The sequence below is a fragment of the Protopterus annectens genome, chromosome 12.part0, assembly GCF_019279795.1.
Source record: "Protopterus annectens isolate FY-2018-M chromosome 12.part0, PAN1.0, whole genome shotgun sequence".
Taxonomy (NCBI): domain Eukaryota; kingdom Metazoa; phylum Chordata; order Ceratodontiformes; family Protopteridae; genus Protopterus; species Protopterus annectens.
Genome location: NC_056746.1, coordinates 1,191,012,268 through 1,191,032,606, shown reverse-complemented (window position 1 = coordinate 1,191,032,606; position 20,339 = coordinate 1,191,012,268). Strand labels below are relative to the sequence as shown.

The 20,339-nt window shown below is 37.9% G+C and overlaps 1 protein-coding gene across 1 annotated transcript in view; it reads right to left on the bottom strand.

The window, feature by feature from the left end:
- Window positions 1-14,641, bottom strand: part of MMP9 (matrix metallopeptidase 9) — a 41,579-nt gene extending 26,938 nt beyond the window's left edge. Inside the window, exons 1-4 of the mRNA XM_044090242.1 lie at window positions 14,387-14,641; window positions 9,918-10,147; window positions 6,968-7,116; window positions 5,204-5,332 (exon numbers count right to left, since the gene is read on the bottom strand). Coding sequence (XP_043946177.1) covers window positions 5,204-5,332; window positions 6,968-7,116; window positions 9,918-10,147; window positions 14,387-14,521 — 643 coding nt within the window. The 5' untranslated portion in view covers window positions 14,522-14,641. The remainder of the gene's footprint in view (window positions 1-5,203; window positions 5,333-6,967; window positions 7,117-9,917; window positions 10,148-14,386) is intronic.
- Window positions 14,642-20,339: the final 5,698 nt, after the last annotated feature.

The following is a 20,339-nucleotide window of genomic DNA, read 5'->3' as shown; positions in this document are numbered from 1 at the left end:
TACAGTTTAATTTCAGTTGCTGGCACAATGAAAAGATATTGTGTACACTTGGAAAGACTGTTTAAGCAGATTCCTGGTTGCTGTCCTATAGGTCATCATTTGTATTTTGCAGTATGTGATTCTTGAAAAAAACAGTGGAATTTGTTATAGTAAACTATACGTGGAAACAAAAATGGTCCTGTAAGCCTTCCCCCACCAGTGCAGTATGTAGATGACATAAACAGAAACTATCCAGTAATGGGGCCCATTGTGGTAAGAACAACAGGAGTTCTTATTGTATGTTCTACGACTGTAACTACCACCCATAGAACTGCGAGAATTAGTGTGATTATGGGGAAATATAAACTGCTGTATCTTGGAATATTTCTTCTTCTTTAAAGTTCTACAATCTTGGAGTCGGCATATATAAGTATTACAGATTTGGGAGTTGCAGCATCTCATGTTTTGGGGTCATGGGGCTTGCCTCTCCTTGCAAACATTTTTTTAAATGTGTTATAGTGGCTTTCAAAGTTTATTGTTACTATTGCTTATGTTAAATCTTGCTTACATTTTCATAGTTTTAGGACTCACATTATCAAGTGTCAAACTTCTGATAGAGAGCCAAGCAGCAGAAATAGAAAATAAAAATATTCAAAGGGCTCCTGCAACCCTGCCATTTCTTCTGTTATGAAAATATGTAATTTGGTATCAACAGACTTCAGTGACTGTCCTTTCCGTCAGTAGGTTTGCCAAGCCTGGTTTGCTATGGATGCTGTGGTACTGAACAAAGTTTCACTGCCCCAAGGTGAAGCAACACTGGAGTTGGTGAGTGCCAAGGCCACCCGCATTGGAATATATGAAAAAGGGGGATGTACCCCCTCATAAAATCTTTTTTTCCTATTTTTTTCCGTGAGTATTATTTATTTTATTTTACATTTGTTAACCGGGGGTGTCTGACTGAGCTGAAAAGGCCCTTTTTCAGCAGAGGCCCTGGAAGAAAAGCTCCACATAGAAAAATTACAGATACATTTAGTTATTTAGACATGATCAGTATATATACAAATTACAAAAGACATGTTTTTACAGTGGTATGCAGCACATCAACAGTTACAGTGGAGAGAACAAACAATAAAATCTTCTTCTTCTTCTTCTTTCGGCTTTTCACGGTTAGGGGTTGCCACAGCGGATCACCTGTTCACTCATGATTGGCAGTGGAGTTTACGGTGTTGAGTTGCCAGCCCGGCGCCCAACCTTCCACAGAAGGTACACACATGCACACACTCATACCTTGGGCCAATTTAGAGAGTCCAATCTACCTACAGCATGTCTTTGGGATGTGGGTGGAAACCCACGCGACCACAGGGAGGACATACAGATTCCACACAGAAGGCACCCCAGCCGAGAACAAACAACAAAATATTAATTTAAAAATAAATATAATTAATAGTTTTGTGGTGTACAGCTGAAATTTGGAACATAGGTAGAATACATACATAGTACACAGGTACAGTACATACATTGTAGATTAGCCAGTGTCTGTGAGTAAGACTGAAAACTATTATCAAGTACTCTAGGTTTAGTATGTGTACCTGGGTATGATTTCATGCAGTCTCTTCCTAAATAAACAGTGCTCACTTTCACTTTCTTGAAAATGTCAGCAACATCAGTTGCTGCATTTCTTGTACATATCACAAAATAAGCTCTGTGAGTCTTTTTTTTTAAGCTTAATCTTTTGACCTAGAGAATTTGACTTGCAACCATTGTTGACCTGAAAACAAATATAATTGCTAATTGCATGTTTTATAAATTCAGTGTCACTCTTACTAAAATAAAGCATGTGCCTTCATATCTGGTCATTCTCTTATCAACTTCTCTATGGACATAGATTTTGAAGAAGTATTGCAAACAAAAAGTTGTGATGCCAAACTAAATACATGGAAGTAATTTTAGACCTGAGCTCTAAAGCTTATCTTCTGTAATTAGAATGGAGGCCCATGTTTTTCTGTCCTGCTTTCTTCTTTACATGTTTAGCACATCTGGAGCTTAAAATCACCCTACACACTATTTTTAATAAATTATTCTAATAATTAATTTAATAATCATTTTTAGACAAGCTTTGTTTAATCACAATCTGTGTCTACTTTTCTTCAGTGATAGAATGTATAGGAAGGATACAAATCCACACAGAGCAGTGATATTTCTTTCAGGAGAACTCTTGCTTCAAATAGCACAATCAACATCCTGTAATTTAATTTATTTCCATTCTGGCAACTAAATGACATACTTTGCTGCGGTTCTTTTCTGCCATGGAAGCATTTAGCAGGTATGAAACTACACATGGCGTTTATTTAATTTCACAGCAGTAATAAAAATATTATCATGTTTCATATGTTTTCTTTCTGTTTTGATTAACCATTTGTTTATACGTTAATCTATGATCTGCTAGTTAATTGACGGTCTGGTACACTTCAGTGCTGAAAAGAGTTAACTGTGTTGACTATTAAAAGTGTGACATTTGATGCGCCCTGGTGGACTTATGATGACAGCAGCACTGTATGAGCTGTCTTTTTACATAATTTGAGGTAAACTACGTCCCCTCCAAAAAAAATTCTTAGGTTGAGTTATTCCCACTGCAAGGCACTGCATACTTCCAAAACCTCTAAACTTTTCTGAATTACTCATTCAATCACTAGTATTAGGTTATGTTCTTTTGTAACAAAAGATTAGTTAATAAATGCAAAAGAGTTGATACTGTCTTACCTGTTATAATGTATATGCACACAAAATAGAATTTTAGTTTCATTTATCAGAAACGTTAATTGTTCATCACATTAATCACCACACCGCTGCAGTAGCCTAAGCTATACTTTTCATTTTTTGCAGGCTTGTGCTGATTAGTGTCCACAGCTAAGAAGCACCATTTTTGCCTTGACCATGGGACAAACTACTGGTCCAATTGTCAGTCTAAGAGATGCTGTCATGTTTGTTCCATAGTCAAGCCGAAAATGGTGCTTCTTTCTTCGGGAAACTAAGTAACACAAAAGGTATAGTTTGGTCTACTGTAGCAGTGCTCATTGGGATATCTATTGTTATGATAACTTTACGTATACAACTGTACTTTTGTTAAGCTGAAATGCAGTAAAATGAATAACATTTTTGAAGCTTGTCTCAGTGAGTTAAGTTACATAATCTTAAAAAGCCCTGTATTGTAGTTCTGGGTTTCATTTTCCCCTTCTCTACTTCCAAACAGTGTGACTGTGAGCAAATCAATTAACTAAATAGTTATCGTGGATCACCCCTGAAAAGAAACATTTGTGGCTAGTGATCTTATGTAATAAAATAATTTAAAATAAACAGAGTAGTATATGTGAAGCAAAATCCAACTTTTCATTTAGATGTCTCACATAAAAAAAATGTTATGATAGACGATACCAAATCTCAGAATAAGAACTCAAGGCCCATTTTTAATATAACTAAACATCAATTCAGGCTGAAGAACAGAAATGCAGTGACAAAGCTGAGCATAACTCTCAAATGAGTATCTGTTCTTGAATTTATCAGTTCAGTGGTGGCACTTAGGAATGCAGGCAAACTATGTATGAGTAAGGAATTTCAACATCAGAACATGACTCCAGACAGGTAAAATAAGTACCTGACAATGATTTCTGTTCTTGGGGACAGCAAAAGAATATACTGACCCCTGATGGAGGCTGCCATTATTTTATACCTTCTCTGTACATGTCTCCAACCAAGTGCTGGAGATTAAGGAGAAACATCAGGATAAAGAGGATGTTATGTATTCCCCCATACAAGAGGATGTTATGTACTCCTCCATACAAGTTCCATTGGTGTGTTGCAATGGTTTCTACTACCAGCATAACATACATTTACAACTAGAACAACTTGCAACTCGTATCTGAAACAGAGCAGGAGTGAAAAAGGAAATAAACCAAAATGAGAGCCCAAGAAGACAGATAACAGTTTAGGACTTGAGAAAAGCAAAGTCCCATTAACTTTTCATGCCATACAAAAGTAATAAAGCAGAAATATTCCCATTATGGTTTTATTCATTTTTTTTTTTTACTGATGGCTTGAAAGTTCCAAGTGCACACATTCATGCATTTTAATGAATCCTCCAGGGCCATTTGGTCACATTGTAAATGTCAGGGTCCTGCTCTTGTATAAAGAGAGACATCTGATGCCAGATTATGAAAAATGAATGGTATTAATTGACACCAGGTTGCTATGTGCTGCTGCCAAACTGTACAAGCTAAATGAAACATAGACTAGTAACTGAATATAGTAGGCAACAATTAAAAGCATAGTGGTGCTGTGGTAGTGTTGTCGCCTCACAGTAAGATGCTGTCCGGTTCGATTCTCAGCTAGTGGGTCTTCTGCGTGAAGACATGCGTGAATGGGCATACCTTTGTTAAAGGTTGTGCATCAGGGCTGGTAACTCGGCACGTAAAAATCAACTACCAATCATTAGCAGACTGGAGTTCCACTGTGACGACCCCTAACCGGGAAAAGCCGAAAGACTCAACAACTTTCACTAAAAAATGCACCAATTTGCATGAATTTTTTCCATGAACTATCCTCCTCTTCCTTCTTCAGTGCCACTGACTTACCCCTGTCCATCCAGGTTGAATATCTACTGGCTATTAACGGCTGCCAAGTGAAACGCAGCACTGTATGAATGGTACAACATAACTTACATTCTGTTTGGAAGTGGGTGGGTTTTGCATAATGGTTAAGATATTTCCCTCATAAACACAAAGTACAAAGTTTGGTTCTGACCATGGGACATTGGCTAGGCTTAAAATGGCCTTTCAGGATAATTAGCCTAGCATTATCCTTTGAACAGAACACCATATGTTTTTGACTCCCCAAGCCCCACCTTATTATCATTATATAGTGCCATTTCATTAATTATCATCTGGAAAACCTTTTGAAACCCCTAAGCAAAATAAAGTTCTACCATTCAGTTTTACATCCTCCACTGATGCTGAAAACAGGCTAAATTTTTTTCAGGAGCAGGTGAAAGAAAGTTATAACCCTTCAAAGGGCTGACTCATTAAAAGATGGAATTTTCAATGATGCATGTCATTGTAAAAATCCCCCTGAATTTTAGACATCAAACACTAGGTCCAGATGCTGTGCTATCAAGTAGTTTAAGGATTTTTTTTAATTTTTGCTGCTAAGCATAAAATAATATAATACTTACCAACTCCTTTACCCAAGGTCCAGAACTCATCATCATCAAAATGGGCATCCCCATAAACTCCTTCACCAGGAGGAAAGGCATGGGCCAGGAGGCCGTCTTTTCCATCAAATGGGTATCCGTCACCATGTTCTGTTAGAGGAAAACAAAGAACCACAAAGATCAGAAGCAGCTTCTTATCACTGGCTCTTCTGTCCTCACAAGTAACAAACTCCACCCCTGTTTTTCTAAGCCAATGATGTTACACTCTAATTATAGAAGGCAAAGAAGATCTTATCAGCTGTTTCTCACTGACATTGATAACGGGGTCAGTGTAGAGTACATCATGGAAGGAACTATGAACTGGCAAATATTTGGTGATCAACTCAACTGCCTTCTCAAGTTGTGATATACTAATGACTGGAATTCTCTTCCTAAAAGACAAAAATTCAGGTGTAGTATTTGTAAATTAATGTCAGTGAAATAAATGTGATACCCAGGGACTAACAGCACACTTACCTAGCTTGTTTGGATGCCAGTCAGATAGCACATGTAAAGAGTCAGATGCTCTGTTTTGAAATAAGAGCCAGAACAACATGCATTTGTGTGTTTCTTGCCAGCTGACTTTTACAGTATTGATATGCATTTTGATGATACCATATAATCATAGTTCTCAGAGTGTCAAATCTAGTGTAATATGCCTGATATTCTTGATTGTTTACAACAAGGGTTCCTGGTTTAATGGATGCTTTGCAATACAACTATTTAGTACTTGGCATTACTAAAGTTGTCCTCTTTCCAGCACTAGACTATTTTAATTTAGTGTGTGTGTGCGTGTGTGTGTGTGTGTGTGTGTGTGTGTGTGTGTGTGTGTGTGTGTGTGTGTGTGTGTGTGTGTGTGTGTGTGTGCTCATGTGTCTTTGTGTGCCTTTGTGTGCCTGAAACTCAGTGGTTCTGTGGTATATATATATATATATATATATATATATATATATATATATATATATGAAAGTATTATTTTTTAATAGAATTTCAATAAGTAGTATAAACTGTGCTTACATTTCATTAAAGTATAATTTAAAAACATCTGTATATAGCCTATTCATGTACTTAACTTAAATCAGAGTACAGATGGAACTTTCACTGCATCTATGTAGTGTTCTGAGTTTACATATATAACAGTCTCTGTGAGTTCTAATAAGATCTGAAAAGTCATACTAACCATACCAGAGTTGTGTATATGTACAAATTCTCCTTTTTAAACTCATCATTCTAAGTTTTGTTTACATAAGGCAGAAACCTATAATAGTAACCCTCTTTTTTCTGTGCTTCCCAATTGTAACCAAAAATTAACTGAAATTCTTGGCCTACTTGGTGCAAAATAAATAAGGATAGTGATTTTCTAAATCACTTCTCTGCTATCTTCTAATCCTTTCCCCGAAACACATATAAGATTCACAATGTAGGTGGACATTAATAATAAATAATAATACTATGGTGGAGGAACAGTCAGTGCTTTCTTATGGACTCAGATAATCCATCTCTGATGGTTAGGAGCTGTAAATAGAAGTTGTCACAGATACAGTTCAGACTGAAGAGGGGAAGACTGGAATAGAAAATAAGTGATACCAAACATGATCAAAAACTAGTTGAAAAAATATGGTCCTTTACAGAAAGAAAAAAATCTTGTCTCAAAAATGTAGAAGTATGCAAAAATTTAAAAGATAAATAGTTTGCTATTTCAAACATATTTAAGTCTATCACTCATAGGTTTAAGTTACAACTCACCCTGAGTGCCGAACATAATATTGATATCTGCCTCTCCACTGAAGACTCTGGTGAAGGTTAATGGTGTGACATCATGCCACACTTTAAAAGCACGAGCAAATGCATCATCAGCAACTTCCGGGTCCAGGTCTGGAGTGTAGCTCAGAATGCTAATAAAAAATGTGCGAAGTTAAATGGTGGCTTCACTGGAAAATGGCTTTTTAAGAAAATGTACTAAACATTAGCTCACACATTTTATATGAAATTGTTTTCTGAATCTTGTGAGAAGCATAAAAAGCACTTGTATGGAAAAATGATGATACCTACACCCATGGTCAATAAGGTATATATTAGTTTGGAAGACACAAGCCTGCAACAGAAACCCTCTTTTCTATACCTTTTCAGTTATGGCTAAAAATGAACTACAAAGCTTGGTCTGTTTACCCTTTTACTAACCAAGTAAGAATACTGCTTTTGTAATGAGCTTTACCACTGCCTTCCAATTACTATATGCTTCATTAAGCTGTTATTCTGAGAATTCTGTTTAATCACAGCAACATCATGAAAAACAGGATTTACTAGAAGTAACATCAATGTAGCAGTGTTTTCTGCATGGGCTGGATCCTTTCTAACCCTCATGCAGGGTGCACCCTACAACTTAAATAGCAAACACCAAAATCACAGCACCTCAGAAAAGAAATTACTATCTTGGTGATTTTAGAGGTCTGACTCTGTGATACAAAATTGAAATGCACTATGCAAAGTCTACTGTGGATGGTTGTACTGCTCCTTTGTAGACTGTTGTGGCATATTAAATCAAATTAAAGCTTACTATAAATATTTTTTGTACCTGTTTCTCCTAATGTGGGGACTCTGCCCCCAGTCCTCCTTTCTTCTAAGTTGGTGCAACATCACAGGTAATACACACACACACACACACACACACATATATATATATATATATATATATATATATATATATATATATATATACACACACACACACACACACACACACACATAGATAGATAGATCTACTGAAGTTAATCTAATTGACACTACAAACATCAATTGCAAAAGGTAACAATAACAAAAAATCAACACACAAACATACATGCTCCAACATACAACACAAAAGAAATCAACAGATTTTGAAGGAGGGCAATCCTTCTGAATCGCTATGTGTGTGTGTGGGGGGGGGACTTTGCAATCTTCAGGAAGTGGCACCTGTCAACTATCTGTTTTGTCGACTGAAGTGTGGTAACAAAACAGACACTGGTGGCGTTCAAATGACATGCGTGAATGGGCATCGGGCTGGCACCTCTGCACCATAAAAATCTACTGCCATTCATTAGCGGACCGGAGTTTTGCTATGGCGACCCCTAACCAGGAAAAGCCGAAAGAAGAACAACTTATTAAAAGTGCTTATTTATATACAGATAGATATACACACATACATGCTTGTACGTGTGCACACACATGCACACACAAGCACACTGAGGTTGTGAGGGAAGAGATTCTACATCGGGTGGTATTGGAGCACAGTCCTCATACAAATATACTTTAAAATACTGTTATGTTTTAATGTGATCTGACTGGCAGTGTAATGGTCATGTCAACAGGACAGGTGTCAGTAAATAGAACAAATGTTTACAGTCTTTTTAGGTAAAGTTCCTTTTTGCAAATCTGCTATGATGATCCAGAATTCAGGGAGTCAACACATTGGAGTCTAAGACTCCACTACACTCCAGAACTGACTTTTGATCTATCTTCTGGTGAGGATATGCGTAATACAATTCTGAAACTGCAGCTCTGCGAATGCAAATTCTTACTGGCTTATGCTCACTTACATACTTCTCCTACTGTGCAAGCAGATTTGTTACTCTGTGTCAATATATTTTTAGTAAAAAAAACTTTCCTCTAAACTTCAAGTACTATCAGCCTGCTTACACCACCAAGGAAGTTAACAATGCATCACGGATGTTAGATTGAGATCCTTGAAAAAATAATGAGTTCCTACCCTCCTACATGCAACTTCGACATTTAGCTGTAGAATTTCTGTGTATGTTCCTGGACTCAAACACGTGTGTCCAAGCTATCATAAATTATGAGGTACTTGCTTCATCCTAGATATTTACTAACTCTCAGTTCTATAAGAAGTCAGTTTTGTTTTACATTGTCTAATTAAGTTTTAAGTACAAATTCCTAATAATTTATGATGCTCTGTTGTACCGGCAAACAAGAGCCTAACCATAAACTTGTATTTTATGTTGTTTATGCACACAGCACCTAATGTTTAAAACTGTGGCATTATCAGTGATTGGTTCCTAGACCCCAGAAAAGAGGGTTAGTTTTAAAAGAATTATCCAATCTGTAAGCATCTGGTATACAGATCTACATTGCTGGGCCTAGTTTAGACAGTACTAGACATTTTGCGACTTTTGAAAGCCACTGTGTTTAAGAGTGATGTTCAGAAAAATATAAAGACTCAACTGAGTGCATTGAATACCTCCTTGATTTCAGATGTTTTTCACTTTCTTTCTCAAGTATAATCATGGGTCACAGATTTTGCTCACGTCACACACTGTGTAGCACATTTGGTGAAGAAATATGTATGTTATATGTCAGAGTAAATGTGCAAGAAATTCATAATGGTGGAACTTTAGAGCAAGACAGCAAAATCGGCAACAATCAACTATCGTTCAAAAGGATAGATTATCTCCTGTTATCATAATTTGCTTTAGCTCAGTCTGATAATATATTCCTCCAGCCTAGGTGATTTTTCCCTGATGCAACAACTTAATTCTAGTTTGTGACCTGTTTTCCCCTTAAAAAGATAGATGTGGTGGAACACTAAATGTCTTGTGAAAAGCATGCAAGACATATTAAGCTTCATAGACGCAAAACCATAATCCGCAACGTCTTAAGCAAAGAACCCAAATAAGTAATGCAAAAAACTATCCACTCTCACCGGTATGTAAGGTCATTGTGTTGCCACTTAAGGTCACCCTCGAAGGTCACGTAGTTCCTTACATCAGGCACTCCACATCGTGGCTTCTTAATGGCTTCAACTGTTACGTCATCTAGCTCACCCGTCACTGGTAGGCCCAGCTGTGTCTGAAGACTTTTCAAAGCTTTGGACTTTGAAAACTGTCTACTACGCTGTGTCTTGTCAATGTAGCCAAATCTGTGCAGGTAGTTCTAGAGAAAAAAATGAAGGAAAAAATCGTGAGTGCACCAGAATCATAAAGACAGATGCAGTGTGGCAACCAACCTTGTAGCATTTAGCCCTACTGCATGTTTACTGCCGACAACCTATTTATGCAGTTCTACATGCCGTGGGAGATAAATGAATAACATCATGGTAAGATGTAGCCCTAATGCTACAACATGTTAGAGACTACTGGGAGAGCACACTCACATGCCCACACACGTATGTGCATACATATACTCACATACGTATATGCACAGAAACACAGATATGTATTTTAGAGAGAAATCGATAGTTTGCTTATCTTTATCTTACGGTTTGAATTCTAAGTAGTTAACAATGCCTAATATTGCATGAACTTCACTTTTGGAGAAAAAAATAAATAAAAAAACGGAAGTCAGAATGGTGATTGCAATGTGTAAACAACACAAAAATCTACATCCCACACAGTTTAGACTCATCCAGTTGTACAAAGCTCTAAATGCAAACTTCCATTTATGATCTCCAAACACCAGAACTAACAATATATTTCTTTTGTTTGTTTTTTATTACATGTATTATTTTTCCATTAACTCCAATTTCCTTAACACTTCTACAGGCATATTTGTTCTTTTCATTCTTTCTGGCTTCTTGCCCTCAGGCTTACCCTTTGTTGAGTGGGTTCTCCTTCTGTGTGGAGAATATATTTTACAGTATCTAAACGTCAAGCACCACACAGGAGTAGGGGTGATGAATTTTCTGCAGGTACAGTCATCACATTCCTAATACATGGATTTTTTCATGTCCTAAACATCTCTGAAACTGTATGGTGTAGTCTGGATTTAAGTACATAGTGTCTTGTATGTGCTCCTATATAGTCACACAGTCTTTTTCCCCACTTAGAATGTCTTCAGGGTTAGCTCTTCCAAGCCTGCAATAGGAAGTATTCTTTTGATAGAATGCCCCTTCCCTCTGATGGAGACAGTAGATGTTTTTCCTATGGATACTCTTCCAAAATGGCTATTGCATTGACCTACTCTACTACAGGTATGTTACCCTCTATATCTCATGTCCCAACAAGTCAGTAGTTCAGTCTGCCATCTTTAAGTAATTTTATGTGATTCAACTTGGCATTCCTTCAGAAGTATATCACATATGTGGATGTATCTAACTAGTATAGTATAGACAATCTGCAAGTCAAAGCTGTCTTTATTGAAAAAGAAACACAAAATACAATGCATGCTGATTTCTGATATATAGAAACATCTGTAAATAAAATATCACTGGGTCTTATGCTGAAGTCATGTAACACTGTCACTTTATAACTGCCACAAAATAGAAAAAAATTAATTATCAACATGAACATCATGAGCTGGAATTCTGGGAATTATACAACAATTTATTATTCAAAACATGCCTACTAACTGATCAGCCCAACCAGCGTGCCCATTGTAAATTGAGCAATACAGCAATAGAAAAATGTCCAATCACCAAAGTACCATTGACTTTGCCAGACTTTCTTCTATTAGTATATGGTAAAGAGGCATATATGTCAACTGTCCAGGTTTTTGCATCATATTTTTGATCTGCTTCTCATAAAACGTGTGGTTTTCTGACAAATCACTGAGGAGTGACATCACTAAATAATGGCATGCATTTCAGTTTCAGACTTCATAGCCTTCAGACAATACACAATAACATATATATATATATATATATATATATATATATATATATATATATATATATTGTTATTCTCGCACTTTCTAAGTTTATAGCAGCAACATTTGCAATCTGTCTCTATTTTGGAGCCTTTGTACCCCCCCTTTACTTAAGGCTTTGTCTACTTTCTTGAGCATGGGTGTAGGTATATAAGGATTTACCCACAGTTGGCTTTGTTTATTCACTTGGGCTTCAAACCTCGTGATCAAACCATGCCATCTGTGCATAAATCCTCAATATATCCACACCCACTCATCAATTATTACTTAATTATAGCACTGATTGATAGTTATTATGGAAAATTAAATTCCATTTTCATAAGCTGAAATTTCATTGACAGACTAAATACTGACATTCACAAATTCACTCAAAGTTTTTGAAACGTGTGTACTCTTATTATGTACCATCTGTTACCCGCATGGAACAGTACAACTCTTACAATAAATAAAATGTTTACCTCACATCTGTACCATAACTGCTTGTTGTTATGCTAAAGAACTCTTAGAACATTTCTTCCCTGACCTTCCCTGGGAATACACATTGCCTAGAGGATATTCCCAGTCAGCAAACAGAAATAAAGTATATAAATTAACTACAGCAGTTGAAAATAATAATATGAAGTCAAAATCTAAACAACCATGCACATGTTTAAGTGATTATTCAGTCCCTTGACCTTGTCTCAGTGGCAAGATTATAATATGTTGCAAAATCTGACTTGAAACATTACTGTACAACATACAATTTTATATTACATTTTATAAATGTAGCAGTCTCTCTGTCTCTGTCTCTCTCTCTCTCTGGTAAATAATAGCAGATTTAATACAATGTAGCATTTCTTACAGACAAAATTCAGAGCATGGAATAGAGACTCTGAAGTTCAGCTACTATCACTGAGCAGAAGAGAGTGCATTGATGGGACTGAACTGTAGTTATAATACCTAGCCAGGAGTTATTCTATGATGTTCCAGAGGAACTATGGAAAGGCTCAAACATGTTGTCCTCTAATGCATTTTAATGTCATCTGAGAAGACTCTATACAATTATGAAAAAAGAAAGTAGTCTATTACACCAGAAAATAGATATGATCTGTACATTGTTATTATACAGTGCATGTTTTTAATTTGAGTCCTAAAAAAAGAAAAAAGTAAAAACATGCATTATTATGAAATACTCTTAGAGACAGAGAATGGATTTTGAAAATATTTTAATGTAGTTTGGAGATGTTGTATTTTAAAATATAAAATTGTAGGGAGTTATTGTTTGTGTGGAAGTGTGTGAATGCATGCATGAGTGATATGTGTGTGTGTGTGTGCGTGTGTGTGTATGTCTGTGTGTGTATGTGTCATTCCAATAAAAACTGTGTAGAAGCTTTCATGTTAATGATTTACTGCCTGATTTTTTCAAAACATGGACATCTGCCTTAGCATATTAAGAAGAGAAATCTTTAACATTCGAAGAAAGACAAACAAACCTAAGGCATACATTAATAATCACATATTTGGCATATCTGGCATGTCTACTCACAGTTGCTATAAGCTTGCAAGTGTGTTATTTTGCCCACAACACAGAAAAACAGCCTTTCTGCACCATGATCACTGCAATACATCATTTCTATAGGGTCGCCATAAAAATAGAATTCTTTCTTTTCTGCAAAAATAAAGCCTATGTGGGGAGTACAGACCCTCAATGGGGGGAGTGTGGACTTGGCCCTTTAGAAACGCGGTCTACTCCTTTCTACTGAAAATAAAACATTCCACACAGAAAATAGTTTTGGGGGTAAAATGTCTATACAGGCAACCAATTATCATTCCAGAAACCATCGAAGAGATAATCATTTGTTTAGAAGGACTGTGCACCCCAGTACTGCACTACCCCTTTTCCTACTGAATACATTGGAATGATATGAGGTTTATTCTTCATATCAGATTAGACTCACTGACCTTCTGTTATAAATTACGGGCTATTAGAAAATAGCTTAACACTGTCTATATACACTGGACTGACAGGCAGTTTCCCCATATTATCATATGAAAAGGTTTAAGGCAAACAGTATGGATTGCTACAGAAACAACAGAGCACTGCAACATATATAATTACTGCAGTCATTGGGTAAAACATCTGTTGGATAATAAACCCGATTACCCGCGTTGGTGGTGTTGCGATTGCGTTGTCGCCTCACAGTAAGACGCTGCCCGGTTTGATTCCCAGCTAGATAGCGTCTTCTGCGTGGAGACATGGGTGAATGTGCATAACTTCGTTGAAGGTTGTGCGTCAGGGCTGGTAACTCGGAACGTAAAAATCAATTACCAATCATTAGCAGACCGGAGTTCCGCTGTGGTGACCCCTAACCGGGAAAAGCCGAAAGACGCAAACAAACAATAACAGTATAGTTACTCATAAAGGGTGTAAAAGTAAAAGAAGTTATCTTAAACTTCTGTGCATATGTCTTGCTCAAAAAGAGGTATACAAAGATTATCAAACAGAAAGAAAGAAGGGAAGAACGTATAAGATGAGAATGTGTTACTTACATTTAGAAACTGCTCATCTGTCATGTTGGAAAGTGTGTCACCAGGGAAACTCACAAAGACTGAACTCAAGGGAGCAGCAATGCAGCCGAGGGCAAACAGCCCGGCTACTGCTGTGCACAGACATATCACCTTCATGCTAAAGCACAAAATACAGATCTGCACTCAGGATGGAAGCTTTTTCAGTATTGAAATCTTGCTGTGAGATGTTTGCTGTTCTTCAAGCTGTGGAACTCAAATCTCTGTGCTTCTTCTGAGTTGCTTTGCTGCCTCCTTTTAAACCCACTAGCTTGCCTGTGACTCACCTGATCTCCTCCTCCCTTACACACTTCAATGACACTGCACTGCAAGGGAAATCCCATAATCAGACTTCAGTTTCCTGCCGTTGCTGTTGCAACATAATTCTGTATGTTATCCTAAAAATACCACTACCTGTGGCTTTTTTTCCCCTTCCAGCACTCAAAATGAATTATATTTCAGTTGCCAGTAAGCTGGAAGATTTAACAAGAGAAGTGGTAATGCAAGCATAATGTGAACAACTGTGCCCAGCAAAAACAAATACATGAAAAAATCCTGTATCATGGAATGCAGAAGTATTTTCTAATGTTTCTGAAATGTTGCAGAAAACTATGATACCTTTCACTAAAACATGTCTTAAAATGCTGAAACAACAGAAGCAGCCAAAATACTGCAATATGCCATGAAGCCAGAATCAGTTAACTGAACTATCTCCTCACTAAGCCTCTCTGTCTACACAAATGCACAGGTTTTGAAGGAATGAAAAGTTTTGAAGGAATGAAAATTTACCTTTTCTGCATCTATGTACAGAACAAAACTTTAGCTTTATGTTTACTAGTAGTATTTTTCATTTCTCTACTATGCTCCCTTCTGCAAAGAGTACAAATGTCATCCATAGTCAAGTGACTCTACAAACAACATTTTTGAAGTTGCTAACTCATGACCAGCTATTATTCCCTCAGTCCCTGGAGTCTGGAGACCATTGCAGATGGGTAAAGTGTGACTTGTTCACTTAGAAGGTATATTATAAATTGTTGATGGATCCACAAGCAGAACAGCTTTCCTGGAGAACCATAACTGCAGAATGACGATAAATGCACAGGAAAAGTAGAATATTACATTAAATATGACCTTAAATGACAGCACTGCACTGGTAACAATAATAATAATTATAATTATGATAATAATAGTGTTTATACCCATGTACCCAAGACACCTTAGTGTACATGAAATCATTAAGAAAGCTGGGCACTTTATACTGCACATGCAAAATACGGGTTTACTAAAACCCTTCTGGCAGTTATCACAGAGGACCAAGGCTATAAACTGATAATGAGCTGCTTCCTGCAGTCAAGGGTTTGATTCTCTCAGCCTCTGCCAGGCAGTGCTTTGGGGAAATTGGGCTGAGCTCCTCAATGATCTTCTGCACTGCATGCCTTAACAATGAATGGACTGGGTGTGGGGGGTATAGCTGCAGAGTGATGAGAAGTATTACATAAGGTAAATAAGTAGACCCCCCCCCCTTCAAAACAATGTAAATTAATGTCAGATAAAGAATACAATTCAAATTGTTGTAAGAACTGGGCAATATACTGAGATATCATTCCTTCTTAAATTTGTTAATTACTATTCAGGATATAAACCTTAACTTAATGTATGCATACTACTGAAATTCTTTACCACGAGTGATATTTATGGCCAACCAAGTATCATGTTGATCTAAGCTACTATAGGACCTCAGAAGACCCAGCAGCACCCCTGCCAGTGAGACAGTGTGAGGACTTGAGTCTCTAAGGAGTGCGTGGTCAAAGCAGAAATGTTTGGACAGACTGAGAATCAATCACATTCAATACAGTGGTCACCAAAGCTCACTGACCCACTGACCAGCCTTAGATCTTGCAACAGCTGCCATTCATTGTTTTTTACCACATTAGATGCTTAGTCAGAATTGGTGAAACAGATACCATGCTGTGAAGGTCACTTGTGTCTTGACATTCTGGCCTATCTTCGTAACACATTGTAGTGTTACTTTGCTGTGTTCAGTTTTCTTGTGGCTTGCCTCTACATTCCTAGTTACTGCATTGCCATGCTACCTTCCCCGGCCTGCCAGTACTATGCTGCTAAAATCCACTGAAAGTTTCTTATGGGACTCAGACTCAGTCCATGATGGTGAGAGTTACAAATCCTAACCTCTAGACCACCAGGGTCCAGAAATGTATTACTTGAACAAGTTATTTTATTATATTCATTAACTTCAACTCAGAAATTTAATATTGGATGATTTGAAGAGCTAAATGACCTGATCCTGACATTCCATGATGAAATATGCAATCATTACACAGCTTTGCATTTCATAAATGAACCTTTGAGGGCCCTTGACAGCATTCATAAGCAGTTTTAACAAAGACTAGTTAAAGACAAAACATTTGAAATAACAACTATCCTGCTGGTACTACGGGAAGACATACAAGTCTCCTGACTACGGTAGTGGTAGTTCAACTGAAAATAAGAGTATTTGATCTTCGCCTCTTACAACTGTGTAGGATTGTAGTCTGACCTGTCCTTTGTGTTTAAAAGGCATGCTGATTGGCTTTACTCTAAATTAGGCAAGGCAGCTACAAGTCTGGTCAAAGATCAGGTTCATAGGTTCATAGGTTGGCACTAGGCTATCGGCCCTAAGGCCTATGCAAGCCAAGCCATAACAATTCCCTGGAAATTTTTTCCCGCAATATTTACTTCTCTGGGCCCCTGTCTAGCAGGGTGACTGACATGATCCCCGGGGTGAATATCCTATCTCCCATCCAATCATCAAGGTTCCTTTTGAAGAGGGCCAATGAGGCACTCTGCTTGACATGTATGGGCAGTCTATTCCAGAGTATGGGGAGTCTCTGGGTCAATAACCTATCCCTCCAGCATGTTTTGTTCATTGTGATGATAAGGTTTAGATCCCTGGAGCATGTGGCTCTGAAGGATTGGAATTTCTTTAAGTGGAGCATGTCCAACAGCTCAGGGTTTGACATGGCCTTGTATGTTAAGCAGAGATTGCCTCTGAGTAGACGATATGCCACACAGTATAGCTGGAGTTTTTTTAGACGGTCAGCATATGGCATCTGCTTTAGGCCTGTGATTCTTTTAGTGAGGTATTTCTGTGGCCTTTCCAGCTGTTGCAGATGTCTTGAGAGGTACATACCAAATGGGGCATTATACTCTATAATGGGTCTAATGAGGGATGGGTACAGTGGGACAATGACCTCCTTTTTCTGGATGAAAAGCCCTTAGTGATAAGGTGTGCCACGTAGAAGTATTTCCTGACTGTTGTGGCGATGTGGTTATCGAAAGTGTGACCACTGTCCACTTGTGTCCCTAAGTCTCTCATCACACTTTTGATGTTTAGTGTCCTGCCACCTATGTGGTAGTTCATGGGTACATGTTTTTTTTCCAAAGGGGATAACTATACATTTGTTGGCATTAAGCTTGAGCCCATGGCTCTGGCACCAGGCATCTGTTTCTGTAAGGCCCTTTTGTAGAATATCCACATCATTTGGGGATTCAATAATGGCTCCCAGTTTGCAGTCATCTGCAAACTTTGTTAGCCAGAGTCCCTTGGTGTTGGCCTGTATTTCAGAGATGTAGATGCCAAACAAGAGTGGTCCCAGGACTGAACCCTGAGGTACTCCACTTGTCACTTGTCTGGAGCTGGATTTGGGGTCAGCTACTTTTACAGTCTGGGTTCTGTCAGTAAGCCAGTTGGCAACCCATCGAGTGACATAGGGATTTATGCCCAGCTTAGTAAGTTTATCTATGATTCCAGAGTGGGTGATGGTGACGAAGGCCTTGGCGAGGTCCAGATAGGCTGCATGGACCGCCTTACCCTCATCCACAGCTCTGGAGACCGATTTGAAGAAGTCAATCAGATTCAGGAGACTAGATCAGCCCTTCACAAACCCAAATTGGGTGGGGTCCAGTGTCCGGAGGTTGCCATTGTCTTTGTTTATAAGTTCCATGGTAATGCGTTCCATGCCCTTGCAGATCAGGCTTGTCAGAATGATGGGACAGTAGTTCCCGGGATCCAAGGCGGATCCTCCCTTGTGGAGTGGGATAACTGTAGCACGAAGCCTGAGGTGAGACTATGATTAAACATGACACTTAGGTGGGGTGCCAGTTCATTTTGTAGTTCATGTAGTACACAGCCTGGGATGTCATCTGGTCCCATGGATACTGTATTCTTAGCTTTGGAAAGTGCTGTTTCTACCTGTGTGGCTGTGATTATCGGAATTTGGCAATCTTTTGGTATTGAGATGGGCCCTTTAGGGGGTGAGAGGGGAGTGAAGTTGGCACTAAATTGATCTGCCAGGATATTGGCAATATCCTTGGGATCAGTATATTTAATGCCATTCTGTTGTAGCTCAGAGCAGATCTGAGCATTGCCATTTAGATTCTTGACATAACTATAGAATGCCTTGTGGTTGTCTTTGGAATCTTTGGAAATTTTATTTTCATAACTAGCTTTTGAGGATTTTATGAGGGATCTCAGCTTCTTACTGAGGCTGGTGAAGGAGTTTTTTGCATCTTGGGATTTTCCTCTTTTCTGCAACAGTTTCTTCTTTCTGATGTATAGTTTGTTTATAGTAGGGGACCACCAGATTGGCTTCCTTTTTTTGGAGAAGAGCATCTTGGTTCTATTTGGGATGGCACGATTTATGCATGAGTGGATGTGCTCGTACAGTGCCTTAGTGTAGGATTCTGCAGTCGAACTTCCAGATCCCGTCTGCATGGGTGTTGTGAAGTTTGTCACTTCTGACTTCAGTAGCATGAAGTTGGCTTTGGAGAATTTTTTTAAGGTTTCCTTACCTTACACTGTTGTATAGCCTTTGAAGAGGGTAACAAATGGAATGTATTGCTTTCCACTATAATGAGTTGCTTTGTTTTTTTGTATTTTTCTAAGCCCATCATAACTAGTTTCCAAGCCTTACAAAGTATACTCTTTGTTGTGTGTTTCATCTTTCTTTGACAAATCTTTGCAGTCCAAGCCAAGAATGTTTAAGTAAACAGAGCATATAAACTTCTCCTTTTGGATTCCCACAGTGTGAAATTCCTTTTAGAAGGAAGTAAAATAATCATCCAACTCTAATGCTTTGTGGATACATTGAGAGTAACACGCAAGTGCTAGGAATGACGCTGCGTAAAACTGCTAAGGAATGATGCTGTGTAAAACTGCTAATGTAATATTGTTTATATGTCTGTAGCATAGTACAGGTTACTGTTAGTGTGTGGTCCATAATATTGTGTGCATGTACACTGCACACTGCTTCTTATGTGTTCCTGTTAGTCTTTATCCTATATAAGTAAAGTGTACAGTTCTACCCCATGGCAGACTAGAAAAGTCTAATGGATAAGCCTACCAAACTAGTTAACAAAGACAACTTAATAAATTACTTAAATGTTGTTAAAGAGTGGTGAGGTACTTCACTCTGTGCCATCACACTGCCAAAATCAGTTACCTAGTACATTCAATGGTACCATATTGTTCTGTGTGCCAATAAAATTCCTGTCATATGGTGTCATTATAGCATAAGGAAAAGTCATCAAAAGTTGCTGCTTGTCTAAGATTTCTGTTACGTTACCATTTTGTATTTTTTAAACATCATCTCATGATAACATGAGTTGAATAAAACAAAAGTATATGAACACTGTCAGTAGAAGAAGGCCATTTGTTTGTTGAGTCTATAAATGTGTATAGATGACAGTAGTAGCAATTATGCCAACCTTCCATTCACCTTTCATCACTTCACTCTGGCATCAGCACTGTTCAACTGTCAGTCCTCTCTCTGTATTCAGTTGTCCCCAAGCCCTTGTGTGTGCAAATATTTGAACCTAGGATCTTCTAAATTACTGATCTTTAATGTAGTTATGTAACCTATGAGCTTTCAAATAAAAA